Source organism: Rhinopithecus roxellana, chromosome 14 (genome assembly GCF_007565055.1).
Source record: "Rhinopithecus roxellana isolate Shanxi Qingling chromosome 14, ASM756505v1, whole genome shotgun sequence".
Classification (NCBI taxonomy): Eukaryota; Metazoa; Chordata; class Mammalia; order Primates; family Cercopithecidae; genus Rhinopithecus; species Rhinopithecus roxellana.
In genome coordinates, this window is record NC_044562.1 from 75101365 (window position 1) to 75121670 (window position 20306).

Sequence of the window (20306 nt, forward strand, 5' to 3'; positions counted from 1 at the left end):
CTCTATTTCCCAATCTATAAAACAGGGACAATAATGCTTCCTATAAAGGACTTAATGAATTGATCAGCTAAAAGGGCTAGATTCAGTCCAAGGTAAGACATGGATTTAGTACTTGGCTACTATAAAAAATTTTTGTTGATTGAGAAATGGGGGCAAGGGAAAGTGACTTTCTTATACCCAGTACCCTTCTGTTTTGTGTATGGATGGGCTTTAAAAGCCCTCATTTCTTAATACCTTCCAAAAACCTATAGATACACCAAGGTAGAGATATCTCAGTCCTTCTAACCTGACTTCAACAATTGGAAACACAGCTGGTGATCACACAATTACATAGCACTGCTGGGAGGAAACCCACAAAGTGCTACCATTTGGGTTTCCTTCTCTAATCAATTGCTATGGTTCACTGGCAGCAGTTAATGAAAAAAATGAAATCATTCAAGGAGATTAAAGGATATTTATGGGAAAGTTCACTTTAAAAAGATATTGAACAATAATTAGCCAAAACAGGACATAAATAGAAATGACCAAAACCAGCTCCAGAGGGTCACTACTGAAGTTATCAATGCTACTGAGTCCCTGCAGGTCAGCTCTGCAATTAGTTTTATTCTCATGGTACCAAACTGAATGTGACAACCATGTTATATCTCAGTCCTGATAAGGATGAAAGTTCTAAGAGCTCTGAACTCATCTAGGACCAGCATAAATCCCAGGCTCCGAAAGCCAAGACCCTTTTCTGATTTTACTAGGAGGGCAGCTCTCTGTCTGGCACCTATTACTTCTATATAATACAAAGCCCATCACTGTTAGCCTTAAGTAGAGGTGAAATCCAAGAAACAGGTACTGCATATTTCAGTTAAAAAAATGTGCCTTTTATCTTTTAAAAGACAATTGCTGATGACCAGAAGTTCAAGCAGAGAAAATGGAAAGGGTATAAAAACTTTACACATTACTCTTTACCGACCCCTCTTGGCTGCCCTAGGGAAGAGAAACGTTTGAACCCTGGGAAGGTCTGAAATCTCACCTCTGCCTCCAGGAGAGCTCAGAGAACATTCGGTCTTTCATGCCCTGGAAAGAAATCCTCTTACTTCAGCTGACCCCTAGTAGAACTCAACCCTAAAGCACACGCTGCAATAATTTCTATTTATGGGGCTCCCAGAATGGAAATTGGGAACGGCCTCGTGGATCAGCCCCAAAGGCCTTGCTAGGTCCCTTGCAACTCTGTGACCCTCTAACTCGAGGTTGAAAAAGTTTACATAAGTGGTATCGTGACTGTTTCTGTCAGCTGGAAAAGACCTTACCTCTTTCTCTATTTTGAGGAGCTTCTTTACAGCCACCTCCTTGTCCTGTGATATCCATTTGGCTCGATAAACACTCCCGAAACTTCCTCCACCGCAGTTTTCAAAAAACTGCAAGTCATCAAATTTAATTTGCACAAAGGAGGCACCGAGAGACGACATCTCATAATGACAAAGTATTATACTTCCACAAAATCTGCAGAAAGAAAGAAAAAGAAAAGCTGAATTACAAATATATTAGGCTAAATCCTCTGAATCCTACTTTAGATAATATATCACGAACGAGTCCTGTGAAACTTCCAGAAAGTCATGGTGACTTAGGAAGAAGAAAAGCAAGATTATAAACAAATCGAAATGAAAACACTCACCCTGGCAGCCCACGCAAAATTCAACAACAACCTGCCCAGACTTTGAATCACAGCTGTCCACAGAGAAATGGCTCAGATTTCCCCCTGACAAAACCTGCAGCAGCACTTCCTACCCATCCCAAGGAGCTCTGCCGAAAGGCTACTGTGTCACCAGGTCTCCTATCAGGAAGCCCTGACAGGCGGGAAGCATGCTTTCCACAGCAAGCTTGCATAGCTCCCCTGGCATCTGAGGCATGCCACCTCTCCACGCTGCGCTCACTTCACACAAAATATACACAGCCTAAGCCGCTGAGCATCCTGGTACACGGACAGCCAAAGGGCTGCAAACCGAACACACAATCGATGTTTAGACTCCAAAAACAAACTTTCAACTTAGGGATAACAGAAAAGCTGGTCAAGTGTTTGCCAGAAGTGGCTCCCTGGACTCTATATTGTAACAAAACTTAAAGAGTAGAAAAATTTGCCCTTGATTACAATATATTAAGTCATCCAAAGAATACTGCCAAGGACGTTAAAAAATATTATGCTTGTTTCCAGAGAAACGTATTACCCCCTCCCAGAGATTATTCTAGTGATCTTTCCTATGGTCTAAAGAGTTTTACTATTCTCCAGGTAAGTGGCCATTCTTAACACCCTATGCCAAACCATAGATTAGTGAGACTTACAAACACAAAAGCTGAACTAAAATTGGGCTAAAATTTTGAACCTACATAAAAACTTTTAAAATGGTGGATAAAAAAGTTGGTGCACATAGTCTTGCAAAAAGCAAACACCAGAACCTTATGAGGGAGCAAAAAGACAAATTTATATTTCTAGGACATTCTACAAAACATCTGGTCTAGCTTCTCATAATTGTGAACGTCATGAAAGGTTTTTTTTTTGTTTTCTGTTTTTTTTTTTTTTTTTTTTTTGCAGAGAAACTTCTAGCAAAAGGAAAACTTAAAGAAACACAATGACTAGGCTGGGTGTGGTGGCTCATGTCTGTAATCCCAGTACTTTGGGAGGCCGAGGCAGGTGGATCACTTGAGGTCAGGAGTTCGAGACCAGCCTGGCCAACATGGCAAATCCCTGTCTCTTAGCCGGGTGTGGTAGCAGGCACCTGTAATTCCAGCTACTTGGGAGGCTGAGACACAAGAATTGCCTGAACCCAGGAGGTGGAGGTTGCAGTGAGCTGAGATAGTGCCACTGCACTCCAGCCTAGGCAAAGAGCAAAACTCCATCTCAAAAAAAAAAAAAAAAAAAAAGAAACACAATGACTAAATATAATTTATGATCACTGGATTCTGGATTAAAAAAACTATAGAAAATATTACTAGGATATTAGGGAAATCTAAATATTAACTATACATTAGACTATATTAATTCATCCATGGTAAATAATGGTATTTTTGTTTTATAGATGGATGTCCTTGGATGTATTGCTTGGGAAATGCATGTAGACATTTTAAAGTATGATGTGTATAATTTACTTTAAAATGGTTCAGTCCTCATCCCTGTTCCCCGACACACACACCCAAAAAAGTACATGGGAATAGAGGGAGGGAGAGAGAAAGCAAGTGTGCCAAAATGTTAAGAACTGGCCCATCTAGGTGACAAGTATCTGGGCATTTTACTACTCTTTCCAGTCTTCTGTTGAGTTTTTTTTTTTTTTTAATAAAAAGGTAGAAGGGGTTGGTTTGTATCCATATAAACTGGCAACATTTCTCCATAAATAGCCTGAGACTCTGCTGAGTAAAGTGCACAGGCAGCTCAAAGATCTTAGCACGCAGCTGGCTAGCCATCCCATTTCAGGAAAATCAGGTCACTGAAGAATGCTCATTTCTCACACGAAGTCAAACGCTACTCTACTTTGGGGAGAAGGTGAGAAAGAGGAAGGGTTATTTGTTCATCCTCTAAAGTTTAGAAGATACACTCCACATAAAAATATGAGTGAGGGAAAGATCATAGTATCCAAATATAGTCTATAAACATATGTGAATCAATAGTTCACATTACCAACATTTTGTAATTCCTATTTAGTTAAACATGGAAAAGAACAAAATTTGGATAAAATTTGGGGATGTTGCCAAGGGTAGGTATATACAGTATGCAAGCTAAAAAGTTTGTTCAACCAAATGTCAAACACCATTTGCAAGGTTCCCTCAGCATTACAGACACTAGGTTTACATTTTCGTTAATTATTTTTATAAAAGCATTACAATGAAATTGAACTACAAAACTTATCATAAAAAATAGAAGCTTCTTGCTTCCCCATTCCCCATACCCAATTCCCACTCTCTAGACACAACTAATTTCAACTCCTTTAGCATTTTCTTCTGGCACTGAACTCTGTATTTCTAAAGAATGTGCTTATATTACTATTTCTTGATTTTCCATTTTAGATATTATCTATTAACCTCTCCTGTGGAAGACAAGAATTTAGTTCTCATATATCACCCTCTACCTCCATGCATACAAACATGGCACACTTGACCAAACCTCCCAGCTTCCAACCATACTGTAACATTTGGTTAAGTTAATAGTCAGTATTTACAGTAATCCAACAAAGTAAACATTATTCCCAGCAATGCCATGGAGGATTCAATAATTACATTTCCTTTCTTGTATAACTTTTTGATTCTCTTAGAATTATTAGTTGCCCTGTTTTTGCTTTTTTATTGTTTGCTTAGCTTTTCACACTCCTAACACATCCACCTCATTAATCTCTCCCAGAAGCTGCAAAACTTCTCTCAGTAAAATTAAGACAAGTAATTTCTCTCTTTTTTTTTTACTCTTTGGTTCTATTTTTTTTTTTTTTTTTTAGAGACACTCCTTCTTGACCCTTCATCCTGATTCAGTCTGGCTGGAATGGTTGCTCTCTAGGCCTGACTTGGACTGGGACTCCTGTTGGCTACCATCCTAAGAATTTCCTTCACCTTTTTTCGTCTGTGAGAACTTTGTCTTTGGATTTCCTGTCTTCCCTTTCTTGTTTTGTTCCCTTGTTTTGACAACACATATCTCCCATTAGCTACCTGAATAGATCACACAGAATAGAATTTTGTGAGAATCTGTATATCTTAAAATGTCTTGACTGGTAGCCTGGTTGGGCATACAATTCTAGGTAGGAAACAATTTTCCATATAATTTTGAAAGTATTACTTCATTTTCTCCTAGTTTCTAATGTGGCTACTGAGCAGTCGGATGTTACTGATTATTAACCATTTTTATATTATTTTTTCCTCTCTGAAAGCTTTTAGGATCCTCTATTGATCCCAGGAATCCTGAATTTTAATAGGATACGTTTAGGAATGAGTCTTTTTCATTCACTGGTAGGACACTCAGTGAACTCTTTCAATCTGTAACTCAAGTGTTCTAATTCCAGGAAAGTTTCTTGTGTTATTCATTTACCACTTATAGCCACTTTGACTTGATGTCATCTCATTTCCCATACACACAAGGAACTGCCTGCATTTCCCAATATACACTGACCTCTCACATCTCCACACTTCTACACAGACTAGTGTCTCTGCTTCAAACACTCTTCTCTGCCCAGTGAACTTCTATCCCTGATCACCTGAGTTTCCCTAGCACAGTTAAATGCTCCCTCTTCTGTGCCACAGCACCTTTCTTCACCTATTGATCTTTCCCACTTAATTCCCACCAGACTATAAATTCCCTAAAGTCAAAACTCAGTTCTGTTTACATCTGGACTCTAACACCTACTACACAGCCAGGTACATAGTTATGCAGCTTCTCCATTAAAAACGCATTTGTTGAATAAGTGAGTAAATAGTTTCTGGTTATTCCATTACACCTTTTGTAGCTGGAAAGATTTCAACCAAGTCATGTAAGACGTAAGGTGTGTAATTTTTACAAGTACCCCAGAGGGTTCTGAAGCAAATCCTGATTTGGAAATGCTGCCTAGGCTTCTTGGAAGACTGAGAGGAGTGTATTTGGGACCTCCAGTACTGGGTCCCTCTGAATCCCAGGGTCAGGGAAGAAGGAGGAGGAGAGAAATTCTTTCCAAAACAAAGGTAGAGGTCTGAAGCAGGATAAGATCAATATGAATCCATCTAAGCCTTACACTGCGGAACAAGCCCAGGGAATATGGATGAACTGAGGTAGGATCAGTCACAACTGACACTGACCTAAGGGTGCCAGAAAAAGGCTGACCTCTGAGAAGCACACTTCTCCAGGATGTCACCACTTCACAGGAGGCAACTAGCCACATTCTTCACAGAATCACTGCTACTCTGTGATACACCGTGCCATGTGGGAACTGGCTATTTGTGAATGGAACTATCCAATTACTTGAATGTTTTATTGAAACCATAAAAAATTAAGTTCCAACTGAATACCAAAGAAACTAGTAATCTAGGGTGTATGAGTACAGGTTTAACTCCAGTGAGCTTGGCAAAGCATCATGGATGTAGCTGAAAAACTTGGTTGAGATTTCCACTCCCATATACATGAAAGTTAGACCATATATACTTATTTTTCCCCTTGAGTTTTCTCTCCTTTAAGAATCATTTTTCCAAGGGGATCAATTTATGACCAGAAGAATGAAAAATCTGAGTGGCTAGTTATTTATACTTAGAGCATGTTGGCGAAGACTGCTACTTGATAAAATTATGTTCTAATTTTTCAAATGTATTCTGCACTGAATGAATATACCAGAATTTAATAAAAACTCATCTATATAAATTTATTTACAAGGTATATCAAGTCAAATCCAACATTTTCATCTCACTGTATTAAAATAATTGTTTTCGCCGGGCACAGTGGCTCACGCCTGTAATCCCAGCACTTCGGGAGGCCAAGAGAGGTGGATCACTTGAGGTCAGGAGTTCGAGACCAGCCTGGCCAACATGGTGAAACCCTGTCTCTACTAAAAATGCAAAAATTAGCCAGGCATGGTGGTATGTGCCTGTAATCCCAGCTACTCAGGAGACTGAGGCAGGAGAATCACTTGAACCTGGGAGGCAGAGGTTACAGTGAGCTAAGATCGCGCCACTGCACTCCAGCCTGGACAACAGAGCAAGGCTCTGTCTCCAAAAAAAAAAAAAAAAAAAAAAAAAAAAGCAGAATTGCTTTTACAAAAAAGGCAATTTTGTAGTATTCTAACTGTTGTTTTATAAACTTTCAAAGCTGTTTTAAATGTTAAGTATCTACCACACAACACTGAAGGGTTAGAGCAGAAATATCACAACAATCAAAGTAAAATAAGGCATCACAACTCTGTAAATGTTGAAAATCAATCATTTGGTGGTTGAATCCAATCATTTCACTATTTGAGTAGAATGTCAAAAAAATTTTTAATTTAAAATTTTCCTTAAATTTCAAAAAAATTTAACTATTAAATGGCTGAAAACATATATAGCAGCATCAGCTAATTATCAAAAGTAGAACCATATGAAAATAGGAAATCTTAAAGAGTTATTTTACTTTTTAAAGTTTTCAATCTTCTAGTCCAAAAAAGTAGACTTAAGTTTCTCTATTCACAGATCTGTTTTGCTTCTTGATTTCTTAGATCCATGTTGACTTCAAATAAGTCATTTATCTTTTCACTGTTCTTTTACCCAGTTAAAAACAAAAATGACCCTACTATAGTTCTAACATCAAAAAGCAAGGTTTTAGAATTAGATTGACATGAGTTTGAACTCTCCCTCCACCTCTCAGTAAGGTAACTTTAACAAATCACTTTTTCTCAGACTGTGGCTTTTCCAGATGCATAAATAAAACATTTCAGATCTTTTCCATTCAACGTCACAAAACTGACAGCCCCAAAGTTAGCAAGTTTGCACAGTATTTGACTTCATTGATACATCTCACTTCCAAATAAGAGATATTTCAACAGGGAAGTAGCATGATTCAGGGGAAAGACCCCTACTAGAGAGATCTACCAGCAGATCTGTTATTAGCTACTTGGGCAAGGCACCATGCCTCTCTGACCTCACTCTTCTCACTGGCAATAATACCAGTGCTGTGAAAGTGCACACATGAGCACAGTGCCCAGCATATGGTATACATGCAATTAATGGAAATTATGGTTTTCTCATTATTTTAATAACCCTTGATGTCATATTTAGCCATCTATTCTTTCAGCTTTTATGGTCAGGTATTCTCTCCTCAATAGCTTTCCTCTCCCCATCTTCAGAATTGTTTTATATTATGGCTCTTAGTTTTGCAAAGCAACTATTAATAAACAAATGTGCTATTGATCCCAAAATCCTTTTCCTCTCTGCATATGTTCTAATTCTTTCTCACTCCTCTGTTTAACTGCCGTCTTTGTTTTTGGTCATTTCTGAAAGATCTTATTAGTTAAGTAATTATAATTTATTTTAAACTTTTTTCATAATGTGAATATTTAAATTGCTAAAACACAATATTTTCTTTTTTGCACTTTTTGGATATTAGCATTGCTAAGATCTATTTATTCAATGATAGCACTCACTTTGGTAGGGTGCTGGAGCATCCCCTCCTTCCCCGGTGACCACTGTCTTCTTTCAGACCTTATCGGCTGCATAGTCAATGGACATCTAACCCAGGAAAACTATAACCTGCTTATCTAATACCTGCAAGTGACGATTTTTAAAAAAAATTAAATCTACTTTGGCCGGGCACAGTGGCTCACACCTGCAATTCCAGCATTTTGGGAGGCCGAGGCTGGAGGATTACTTGAGCCCAGCCGGGCAACACAGGGAGATCTCATTTCTAAAAGTAAAAATAAAAATAAAAATCTACTTTATGAAAGGATTAACTTTACTAGAAAAAAGGTCTTTGAACTTTCTCTGGATGTTTCTATCTTGTGGTTTTATATGGGCCTATATTTCTGAATTTAGATCCTTCCTCTTTTTCCTGTCCCTAATTCATACTTCCCTTCCCCCTTCTTCAAAAAGTAAGGTTGCCAGTTTACTTTTTATACAATATTGGAAGAAAAACTTAACTTGTTTTATCATGACCTGGATATGACAAAAAAGATACTCTTTGAAAAGAGCTTTCAATATTCAGCAAATTATTTTGCCAAACTTGCTGCCTTGATATTTATGCTAGTATTATTCCAGCCTCTTTAACATAGATCAGTGAATAAATTAATAAAATGTGCTTTATCATCATGTGTATTAAAAGAACACCACTTGGAATCACTGTTCTGCAATTTTTGTTCCCCTATGAGTTTTATCTTCAAAAAACTGAGGAAAGCTCTGGTTCAGTGTATTTATCCATAACACCAAGGTCAAAGATTCAAAGATTCTATTCCTCAACAGGACTGCTGTTCTACTATTTTTTTTTAATAACTGAAAAAGATAAAAGCTGACTGGGTACAGTGGCTCACACTTGTAATCCCAGCACTCTGGAAGGCTGAGACAGGAGGATCACTTGAGCCCAGGGGGTTGAGGCTGCAGTGAGCTATGACTCCAGCCTGGGTGACCGTGAGACTCTGTCTCAAAAAAAAAAAAAAGAAAAATAAAAAAAGAAAAGTTGAAGACTAGCTATATGAATAGAACCAACCAGTACTGTGTCTACCATAGACATTTCCCTTCTTCCTCCAAGACTGCTCCTAGAAAAATAGTTTATCTTTTTTTAAAAAAAAAAAAATTATACTTTAAGTTCTAGGGTTACATATGCACAACGTGCAGGCTTGTTACATATGTATACATGTGCCATGCTGGTGTGCTGCACCCATTAACTTGTCATTTACATTAGGTATATCTCCTAATGCTATTCCTTCCCCCTCCCACCATCCCATGACAGACCCCAGTGTGTGATGTTCCCCATCCTGTGTCCAAGTCTTCTCATTATTCAATTCCCACCTATGAGTGAGAACATGTGGTGTTTGGTTTTCTGTCCTCATGATAGTTTGCTCAGAATGATGGTTTCTAGCTTCATCCATGTCCCTACAAAGGACATGAACTCATCCTTTTTTATGGCTGCCTAGTATTCCATGGTGTGTATGTGCCACATTTTCTTAATCCAGTCTATCATTGATGGACATTTGGGTTGATTTAAAGTCTTTGCTATTGTGAACAGTGCAGCAATAAACATATGTGTGCATGTGTCTTTATAGCAGCATGATTTATAATCCTTTGGGTATATACCCAGTAATGGGATGGCTGGGTCAAATGGAATTTCTAGTTCAAAAAATAGTGTATTTTATACAGAGTAGGTTGGGTTAAGTAAATAGGACTTTAGGTATGGATATCTGAGAGAACTCAACTTTAAATAAGAATCTAAAAAACAGAATAGCCATTGTTTCATGTTTTCCCCCTCCTCTATCTTTACCATAATGTAACTCTCTAGTTAGAGCAATGGTAAGAATAAAACTAAGCTAAACATTCTTATTGAAATAAAGTAATTTAATATGTCAATTAATAAAAATCAACTTCCACAACACACTTCCTTACCAAAAATATTCTTACCAGAAGTAAAAGATGGGAGACACAGGAATGTAGTTGGTTGGAGCACTTATGCCACAGAAATGCTGCGTGGAAACATGTCTGTGCTCAAACAGAAGCCCAAACTAGGAAACATGAATTGGATACAACCTACGGCCACGGCATGGGCCGCTGCGTGGGCTTGTTGTGTTGAGTAACTGGGAGCTTCTTGTGGCATGAGGAAGAGAACGGGGCCAGAGTTGTATAAAGTGAGGGTGCACGGAGAGCGGGGATTTCTAGGGCTTGGCTAGAAGAGGAATTCACAGGTGTTAGGACTGGGGATGGGGAGAAAGCCATAGCCCATGAGTACACAAGGCTCACTTCAGCTCGCCACCTACCACTTATCCTGCTCCCACCCTAGTTATTGCTGCTACTCAGCTCTTGTTTGTATCCCAAACCGTTTTCTGTCAAATAGAAAGTATATCAGACCATCCTGGCTGCTGACAGACAGGTACAACTTTGGACTGAGTGCCTGGAATGAATACTCCCTGAGAAGGGTGATGCAAGGGTTAAAACATGGTAACCCCAATGTAAGACAGAGGGTGAAAGGAATGGGGATGGTAAAACTAGGGAAGACTAAGACCTTATATTATGTTTTGATGATCAAGAGGCCAGGCTATCTGGGGATGAAAGTTACAGAAAGAATTCCTTGTTCCTTGGGAGGCCAAAGTGGGAGTATCGCTTGAGGTCAGGCATTTAAGACCAACTTGGGCAGCATAGTGAGATTCCATCTCTACAAAAAGTTAAGTAAATAAAAATTAGCCAGGTGCGGTGGTTCATGCCTGTAGTCCCTGCTACTCGAGAGACTGAGGCAGGAGGATAGTTTGGGCCCAGGAGTTCAAGGTTGCATAAGCTATGATTGTGCCACTGCACAAAGTGAGACCCTGTCTCCAAAAAAAAAAAAAAAAGGATTCCTGGTTTAGAGTTGGCCAACAAGAAAATCTGCCACCCTCTTTGGTAGCGAGTGACCCACCACCAAAAGAGTTCAATGGGACGTGGGGTGTGGAGTGGGAGTGGGAGACTCGCATCAGCTAGGAAAGCAGAATGAATCCACTTTAAGACCCACTCCAACCCTGTGAGTTGCTGACTAATCTACTATAAAGTACAGACGGTCTCCTTCCTTTTCTGAGGGAGGCAGTTATGAACCCAACACCAAACATCATGGAGAAGCACAGTGAACCACATCAGTGATGGAAATAATGGAAATGATTTGGTCATCTTCTTCAATTTCTCCTCCCAAACTGGATGGGAAGCTAAGAGCCACATTCCAGGTTTCTATCCTAAAACTTTCCTCTTCCTTCTCCCGCATTCCCAAAGCAAAGAGGTCTCTTTGTCTTGAAAGCCAGAGCATAACCACCTAACATCAAAACTCTTTGGATGATGATCTACCCCTATTATTGTATCAGCAAAATGGAATTGCACCACCCCATGCAGTATTGGGCTGCACAGCTTAATGGTGCAGGACTCTTTATTAGGACCAATCCCAAGTTCCTTGTGTGCTTATTCCCATATATGGTATTACACAGTATTGTGCAGAAGGTGATATGAATAAACAGCTGTCCTACAGCATCAATTTCACTTTAACACTATGGGGAATAAGCCAGGCAAGGTGTCACATACCCTTAACCCCAGCTACTGGGAAAGTTCAGGTGGGAGGATTGCTAGAGCATAGGAGCTCAAGGCCAGCCTGGACAACATAGCAAGACTCTGTTTCTAAAGAAAAAAAGATCTGGAGGAATAAATATGTATCTGTTTGTATCAATTTGTTCAATTTAAGTAAAACAGAGAACGACAGAAGAGAATGCAAAATCCACATAAATTTTTTAAGATTAAATACAAAATTTTAAAGCAAGTACTTGCTTGCATTGGGTTATCTGTGGCTATATGGACAAATTCTTGAAGGAAAACATTCATTTTTCCCCACAACAGAGTACTTTGGTAGAAAAGTTTAATAAGTAAAGATTTACTACTTGATGTGCAGACAGCAGTTCTTTCCTTTTCTTTTTGGTTTTCTTAAATGGAAGCCCAGAGATGAATCCAGAAAGAAGGGTGTTGGGCCTTGCTCAAAATCAGCTATAAGAATGGTTCCAAGTGGTTCTAAAGCACACTTTAGAAACCCTAAGCAGGAGAGTAGTTATCAAAACCTACCTACCCACTACATAAGCATGACTTGGGAACAGGACAGGATACCAAAGGCAAGCCTTAGCTGGAAAAGCTGAGTGTTATGGTGGGAATGCTCCCACCAAAATTCATGTTGAAATTTAATTACTTCGTTGCTAATGTAACAGTACTAGGAAGCAGAACCTTTAAGAGGTGATTAGGTCATAAATGGACTCTCGCTGTTAGCCTGGGAGTAGGTTCATTATCTCAGGAGTTCACTTTTTCTCTTTGTCTTTCATGGCTTGCTTTCGCCTTCCACCCTTCCACAATGGGTGATTCTCGCCAGATGCCAGAGCCATGTTCCTGGACTTTCCAGGCTCCAGAACCATAAGCCAAATAAATTACCCTTGTTCCTTGTAAATTACCCAGGCTGCGATAGACTGCTCTGGCAGCAGAAAACAGACTAGGAGAGTGGGCAAGCAGCTCTGTGTATAACTTGAAAGATGTGGTAAAACATCCTTCTTTATCACACTGATACAGTGGCTGAATTTTCATGCACTGTCACGAGCATTTCTATGTGCTTTCTCATAAAGTCATGCACCACATAACTATGTTTCAGTCAACAATGGACTGCATATATAACAGTGATCCCATAAGATTATAATAAAGCTGAAAAATTCCTATTGCTGAGTGATGGCACAGTTTCCTAACATCATAGCACAATGCATTACTCATGTGTTTGTGGTGACACTGGTGTAAACAAACTTATTATGCTGCCAGCTGTATAAAGGTATGGTACATACAATTATGCACAGTGCACAATGCTTGATAAGGATAATAAATGAGTGTTACTCATGTATGTATTTACTATACTTTTTAATCCTCATTTTAGAGTGTACTTTTAAACCTAAAAAAAAAAAAAAAGTTAAGTGAGGCAGGTCCTTCAGGAGGTGTCCAGAAGAAGGCATTGTTATCATAGGAGATGGCAGTTCCATATATATTACTGCCCCTGAAGACCTTCCAGTGAGACAAGATGTGGAGGTAGAAAGCAGTGATATTGATGATCCTAACCCTGTGTGGGGCTAGGCTGATGTGTGTGTTTCTCAGTTTTTAACAAAGTTTAAGGAGCAAAACAATTTTTCAAATTTAAAAATAGGAAAAAAATCTGACAGACTAAGGATATAAAGAATTTTTGTATAGCTGTACAATGTGTTTGTGTTTTAAGCTAAGTGTTATTTCAAAAGATTCAAAAAGTTTTAAAAAAAGTTTAAAGTTTATAAAGCAAAAAAGTTACAGCAAGCTAAGGTTAATTTATTATTGAAGAAAAATGTTTAAATAAATCTAGTAGAGCCTAAGTGTATAGTGTTTATAAAGTCTACAGTAGTGATGTAGACAGTGATGTCCTGGGCCTTCACATTCACTCACCACTCACTCACTGACTTGCCCAGAACAACTTCCAGTCCTGCAAACTCCATTCATGGTAAGTGCCCTATACAGGTGTACCACTTTTTATCTTTGATACCATATATTTTATACTGTATTTTTACTGTGACTTTTCTATTTTTCGATAGAAATACTTATTATTGTGTTACAATTGCCTATTTAGTACAGTAGCATGCTGCATAGGTCTGTAGCCTACCAGCAATAGGCTATCTCACACAGCCTAGGTGTGTAGTAGGCTATAGTATCTAGGTTTGTGTAAGTGTACTCTGCAGTGTTTACACAACTACAACATCACCTAACAATGCAGTTCTCTCAGAACGTATTAATGGACACATGACGATACTTATCCTTAGAAGCAGGTACTACTGTCCCTAACTTATATGAGTGAGAAAACTGAGGATCAAGGGAATGAAAGTAGCTCAAGCCAACTACCTTACAGGTGACACCACTTGTGTCAAATTCAGGCCTGACTCCAAAGTCCTATCATTGTTTTCTACCATATCGTGACTTTTTGTTAATAACATTCTGCCTCCTCCTTCTAATTTGCCTTTTGTTTTCCCTATTTAAACTAACTATTTTCTTATTACAGTAATTACTGGATTGCTTACCATCCATCTAAAGTTCAATTTGAGGCTTTAATTTCCTATTACAATTGAAGACACTAGGGTTAAGGTGTCAAATGTGTGGCTGCTTTGTTCTCACAGATTCTACTGTGCTGGGATTACTTAACAGTTATTAGGGTGTAATCGATGCTTCAGCTTTTCGTAGGAGGGTCTGACATAAAAGCACCCATGTATCCGTCAAATCAAGCTAAGCTCTAGCATTCACAGTCCTCTTCCCTTACCAGGTACAATTTTCTGGTCACCGCTGGAACTCTGCTTATTTGTGTCTACTGAGGCAAAGTTAATAGCTGCCAAAAGACTAGCCTAAATCTTGCTTGCAGTTAAGACCAAAAGGTGCCTTAACTGTTCCTATTACATTTAGATAGACAAGACACTCACCCTGTCAATCTGTCCTGGGTAGAATAAAATCGAAAACAAGTGATCTAACTTCATTTTTATTTCCAACATCTCAGGATACAGATATAGGGCTATCTTATTCCAAGAAGTACTATATCCCTACAACACCTTTTTGCAGTTTAAGAAAACAAACAAACAAACAAACAAACAAACAAAACCATTGATTCATCTCTTCTGAATCTACCAATTTCTAAAATAAACTGTCCATTTTGCTCTTTCACTCCCCCCCAATAGCTTCACCTTACATCTGACTTCTTTTCATGAAACATCATTGTAATTTCTTCAGTGTTTTCTCTGATGATTCGATTATTCACTCCACACTCCTCATACCTCCTATTTATAATTTTGTAGCCCTATCGAAGTCAGTTTCACTGCTCCTTCCAGATAGGCTCTGAGCCAATATATTGCCAATAACACTCACTCTTGTGCTAAGTTAAAATACACAGTGCAACGTGCCAAGTTTCCTTATTTGGCAAGAAGGCCCCTTAGTTCCCAAGATCTTTGACCATCCATTTTTAGATCCAAGTCCGCGTGTTTAATATTTGGATATTTTTCTCTCTCTCCCTCTCTTTACTGTGTCTTTATATATTCCCTAAAAGAATAAGAAAAACAGATCAATCATTTATCTGCTTTTTTAGACAAGAAAGAAAGTCCTTGCAATTGCATCATGGTCATTTACTCTGGAATTATTATCACTAAATGTTTTTATTTAAACAACAATATTTTGCAGTTAAAAAACTCTCCAAATAATCTCAAAAAGTTATAGGAATTAAATTGCGAAATACTAACATAAACAGTGCAGGGGTCCAAAAGACCATTTTTATCTTAACTCTCTATTCCCAAACTAAATTCGTATTCATTTACAATCTCCTAAATCTCTCACTATAGTAGCAGGAATTTAAAACAAAGACTCTACAAATGACCATAATCATAATGAAAATGCGGCCATCACTTTTTTTTTTTTTTTTTTTTGATAATTGAAAAACAAGTGAAATTTCACTGTGGAGATAGGCCTACTACAAGGAGGACATTAACTAGCCTTGAATCACTTGTTTATTTTTGTCTTTAAACGTGTTTGGAGGTTTGGATCCACTAAATCCTAGCTGTTAATTTCAAGGAAGGTCAGGGAAACAAGAAATCTCTCCTAAAACAGCTTTGGGGTTAAAGTAGGTACCGTTTTCAACAATCTTAATTCAAATATCCTCAAATTCACTCTGTAAGACGATTCTCACACACCATTATTAATGAGAGCTGCTTACTGTACTATACTTGGAATGGGCCCCTAAATTGTGTTGCTTTCATTATTACAGAAACTAACAAAAATAGTAATTAAGTTCCCCATAAACAGTGCTTATGCGCGATCTCAAAGCGCATCAGAAACATAACATTTTCGGCTATCTAACAGAGATAACCTTTTAAAAATTTTTTTTTAGGCAATCGGATGTCATCTAGCCAGTCCTGAAATAAAGTTTTCTGAAAGCTGTCAGGGGCAAGCGAGGCCAGGCGAGGCGGCGGCCTGGGTAAGTACTTCTGGGCCTGGTGCAGGTCTGGGAGCCCACAAAAAGACGGCTGCCTGAGGGTCGCCAAAGGGGACAACCCGGGCTCCGGTGGGAGGAAACGGGGAAGCCCGAGAGGGCGGGCGCTCCACGCTGCCCAAGCCCGGGGAAGGAAGGGCGGGGAGCGGCGGCTCTGGGTGGCTCTGGATACATTTACGCATGTTTGTAAAACTAATCTTTAGTGTTCATTGTTCCTGCTGGTTATTCGCATGGCCTAATTACGTGAGGAAAACAGAATGAAAGAAAATGGATGGGAAGCAACACCGCTAGCCGCCAAGTTCTTAGAAAAGCAGAAGTTCGTCGTCCCTCCTCGCACGCACAGCGAGTGCTGGGAAGTGGCCTGCATCCTGCCCTGATTTGGGGGCCTCGCAGTTCACCTCCCGACAGTGCCCCAACCACCCGCTGCTTGGCAGGCTCTGCTGCTTGCAGAGCCCCTGCCCGTGCCGCACGCCCAGGGCCGTGGAATCCCGAGCCGCTCCGGCCTGCGCCCAGCGCCTCCAGGCACCAACTTCTCCGTGGGACCGGCCCGAACTCTCCCGAACCGCACTTGGCGGCGCCGCGGCCGAAGTCCAGCAAGGACTCCTCCGGCGCGGCAAATACTCGCTCCGACCGAAGCCACCGCCGCGCGGGTCCTGGGTCGGGGAGGGGAACCCCGAGTAGCCTCCCGAGGCCGCCTGGACTCCCGGGCCCCGGCGGAGCCTCGGCCCCGAGACGCGGGGACGACTCGCGAGCGCGGCGGGCCTCGCCCCCTCCCTCCCCGCCCTCCGCGGGCTCCAGCCTGGATCCTACCTGGCTCCCAGGCCGGGTGCGAGCAGCAGCCGGGGGCGCGGAGGCCCCGCGCGCGACGAGGGCGGCGGGGGTTGGGACGACAGCGGCCCGCGCGGCTCCCACGCTTCCGCCGGAGTCAGGAGTTGAACATTCCGCCTCTCTGCGCGGCGCCAATGAGGAAGACAGTCACGGCAACAGCACCACCTATCTCCCGGCGCGGAACGGCCGGGCCGCCCTCCCCTCACACGCGCGGGCAAGCGGGGCGTGGGGAAGGCGCTTGGGCCTCCCTGGCCTGCGCCCGGGGGGCACCATCCGCCCCGCGCCCCGGCACCCGCCGAAGCCCCCAGACACACCTGCCCTGCTGTCGGGGGAGAGCTGTGGGGGTGTTCCCCCTGGCCACCATATTTTTGACGAGTTAACACCACCTGCTACTCCTTCAACTCAGTCTTCAACAAACAGGCGCGGGGGACGCAAAGAAATAGAGGCTGTTTTGTGCCCTGCAAGAGTTAATTCTCTAGTTGGGAAAGGGACAAACGTAGAGATTTCTGGGAACACAGGTCTGAAGCCTGCCTCCCTAGAAAGATCATAGGTACCTCTGGAATTTTGAGGAGGGGCCGTGGTCCGCTGCTCTACTTGAGCAGAATTCAGATGAGGAACCAGAGTCTATTACAGGCCTAAGCCAAAGGTAGAGGTGGGCGTTGGGAAGAAAAGAAATTTCTGATTGGGGAGGATGGTTTTGTGAAGGAAAAGTGCGAGAAGGTGGCAAGGGCATGGGCAACATTATCCAGGAGTTTGAATTTGAATTTTATTATCCATGGACACCGGGGAGCAGTGAAAAATTAGAATCAGAGGGGTGAAATGGGTGTTTGTGTTTTTGTTTAAACTGTAATTTTGAGAGAGTAGTCCACAGTAGTTGTAGATTGGGTTGCTAGGATGGGACCAGGATGAGTGGTAGATATTGTCACCACCCGGTTGTGGGATCATGAGGACCAGAGTTAGGGTGTAGGAAATGGAATTAAAAAAAAGAAATGGGCTGGGTGTGGTGCCTGTAATCCCAGCACTTTGGGAGATCAAGCTGAGAGGATTACTTGAGACCTGGCTGGATAACATAGTGAGACCTCATCTCTAAAAAAATCAAAAACTTAGCCCGGTGTGGTGGCACGCATCTATAGTCCCAGCTACTCGGAAGGCTGAGGTGGGAGGATCGCTTGAGCTGGGGAAGTCGAGTCTGAAGTGAAACACAATCGCATCACTGCACTCCAGCCTGGATGAGAGTGAGACTCTGTCTTTTAAAAAAAAAAAGAAGAAGAAGAAGAAGAAAAAGAAGAAGAAATGGAATTGAGAGAAATATTAAATATTTCAGCAAGAGGGCACAGAAATTGGTAACCCACAAGATTTAGAAGAGAAGAAGCAAGATTTAGAAGAGAAGAAGAGGAGAGATGATGCCAAGATTTCAGACCTGGATGACTGGAAGAATGATGGTGTCACTGACAGAAATAGGAATACGTGAAAGGGAAGCTGGCTTCATGTTGAGTTTGAGGTCATAGAAGTAAAAACAGGTAGAGATGCAGCAACTGAAATATGAAACTGAAATTCAGAAAAGAGGTCAAGAGTGAAATAGAAAATTTGTAAGTCATTCAATAGGTTAAAGATATGAAAGTGGAGGGAAGGGTGAATAGAGGTTAAAAACAATTTATTAGTCTGATATTCAAATTAATTTGCCCTTTGATAAGGACTGGAGATTTTAGCATTAATAAATTGTATTTTGGTAACTGAGAAATTAGAATTGATGAAAATTGCCATGCTAAAAAAATTTGTAATGCAAGTCTAATAAAATAATTCAAATAATTCCATCCTATCCATTCAAGGAAAAGCTAAGGCTCTTTAGCATAGACCCCAGGCATGGGAAGACTCCAGTCATTTTACCTTACCTTCAGAAGCACTTGTTTGTGATGGAAAGGACACTAGACTGAGAGTCAGAGAACCTGACTTCTGATCTTAGAGCCACCGATTATCAGCTATAGTGCTTTGCAGGATAGGCCACAGTTTCCTCCTCTACAAAATAAGAGGGACTAATTAGAAGTTAGTTACAGGTTCCAGCTTTAAAACCATGAATGTATTGCTTTAAATTTGGAGCCCATGGCTTAAGAGCATTAATATTTTTAGCCACATCGCCCTTGCTTCCCATCCCTTTTCCTTCATTCTGTTTTCCTCACATAATTAGGCCAAGAGAATAACCAGCAGGAACAAGGAACACTAGAGATTAGTCTCAGAAGCATGCTTAAATGATAATCTAGTAGACATTTACTTGTCTTCCCAAATAGGTTGCAAGCCCTTTGAGGTCACATCTTCTATTATGTGGTATCAGCATTGTATTGTCCAGAGCTGAAATAAATATATAATGATTGCATGTTAAACTGATTGCCCCAAGTTTGGTTTTTCTTTTGTCAAGCTGCCTATTTCCTATTGATTATACTGATCTTTTAGGGCCCCAGACCTAATAAATATAGTCTAGTATGTGTTCTCAACACTGACTGCTTTTTTGAATTTGCAAATCTTTTTTGAATTGGTTAATGCTCACCAGGCAGAGTTGAGGTTTACCCTGTGTGAAAAGCAATAATAAAAGAGATCTAGTCAAACCTCTCTTATCAAACCTGTCTATTCATTTACTTCAAATGTTTCCACACTAAAAATAGATGTACTCTTAGCAGTGGGGTGGCTTGGAAGTCCTTAGCACCCTCTTATATCCAAGAACATTCTCCAAAAGAAACATGCAATCTAAGTTGAAAAATACAAATAGAGCTTAAGGAAAAACTTTCCTACCCCCCTATTCAATGCGACTGTTTCCTCTAAGCCCCTCTTCCAATAGATATTCTGAAACTGCCACCAGCTGTCAGTGGATGAGAAAAGTGCAGACACAAATTCTATGAATGGCAGAAGGAATGGCAACTAAAAGGAAGAAAGCAGTCTTTATCCTCCGCTCCTCTTATAGTGGTAAGAGATATGGTGCAAGCTGGCACCCAGGGGCATTTTCTCTAGCCGTCTTAGTTCTCCATCTTAAATTGTTTATAGTCTATGCCCAGATCACAGCTAAGAATTACCCAACTTTTATGCAAAGACCAAGACTTTACCTCCTGTACAACTCTAAATCCCTGGGAAATAAGGTGTGTAATCAAACGTCCTGTAAGTCATTTAACCATTACCTTAAAATTATAAATGAAGCCTAGATCATTGTTTGAGTTTAGTTTTTACATCTAACTTGAGGATCAAAGAGATTTACAAGAATATTCAGGATATCGAGTTTATTTAGGCACCCTGGGACATGAAAGGAGCTGTGTGGCAAGAA

At 40.5% G+C, this 20306-nt stretch overlaps 2 protein-coding genes across 4 annotated transcripts in view; one reads left to right on the forward strand and one right to left on the reverse strand.

The window, feature by feature from the left end:
* MAP3K20 (mitogen-activated protein kinase kinase kinase 20) overlaps positions 1 to 17637 on the reverse strand; it is a 191095-nt gene extending 173458 nt beyond the window's left edge. The window contains exons 1-2 of one of the 3 annotated variants that reach the window (XM_010377577.2): positions 16982 to 17637; positions 1299 to 1491 (exon numbers count right to left, since the gene is read on the reverse strand). In XM_010377577.2, coding sequence (XP_010375879.1) covers positions 1299 to 1457 — 159 coding nt within the window. In that variant the 5' untranslated portion in view covers positions 1458 to 1491; positions 16982 to 17637. Of the gene's footprint in view, positions 1 to 1298; positions 1492 to 1663; positions 1806 to 16981 lie in introns of those variants that run through there. The other 2 variants (XM_010377578.2, XM_010377580.2) reach the window with 2 other exon arrangements.
* LOC115893168 (translation initiation factor IF-2-like) lies at positions 15534 to 19864 on the forward strand. The gene is made up of 4 exons (XM_030916122.1): positions 15534 to 15802; positions 16070 to 16156; positions 16428 to 17337; positions 19830 to 19864. The coding sequence occupies exons 3-4, from the start codon at positions 16443 to 16445 to the stop codon at positions 19862 to 19864; spliced, it is 930 nt and encodes a 309-aa protein (XP_030771982.1). The 5' UTR covers positions 15534 to 15802; positions 16070 to 16156; positions 16428 to 16442.
* The last annotated feature ends 442 nt before the right edge of the window (positions 19865 to 20306 follow it).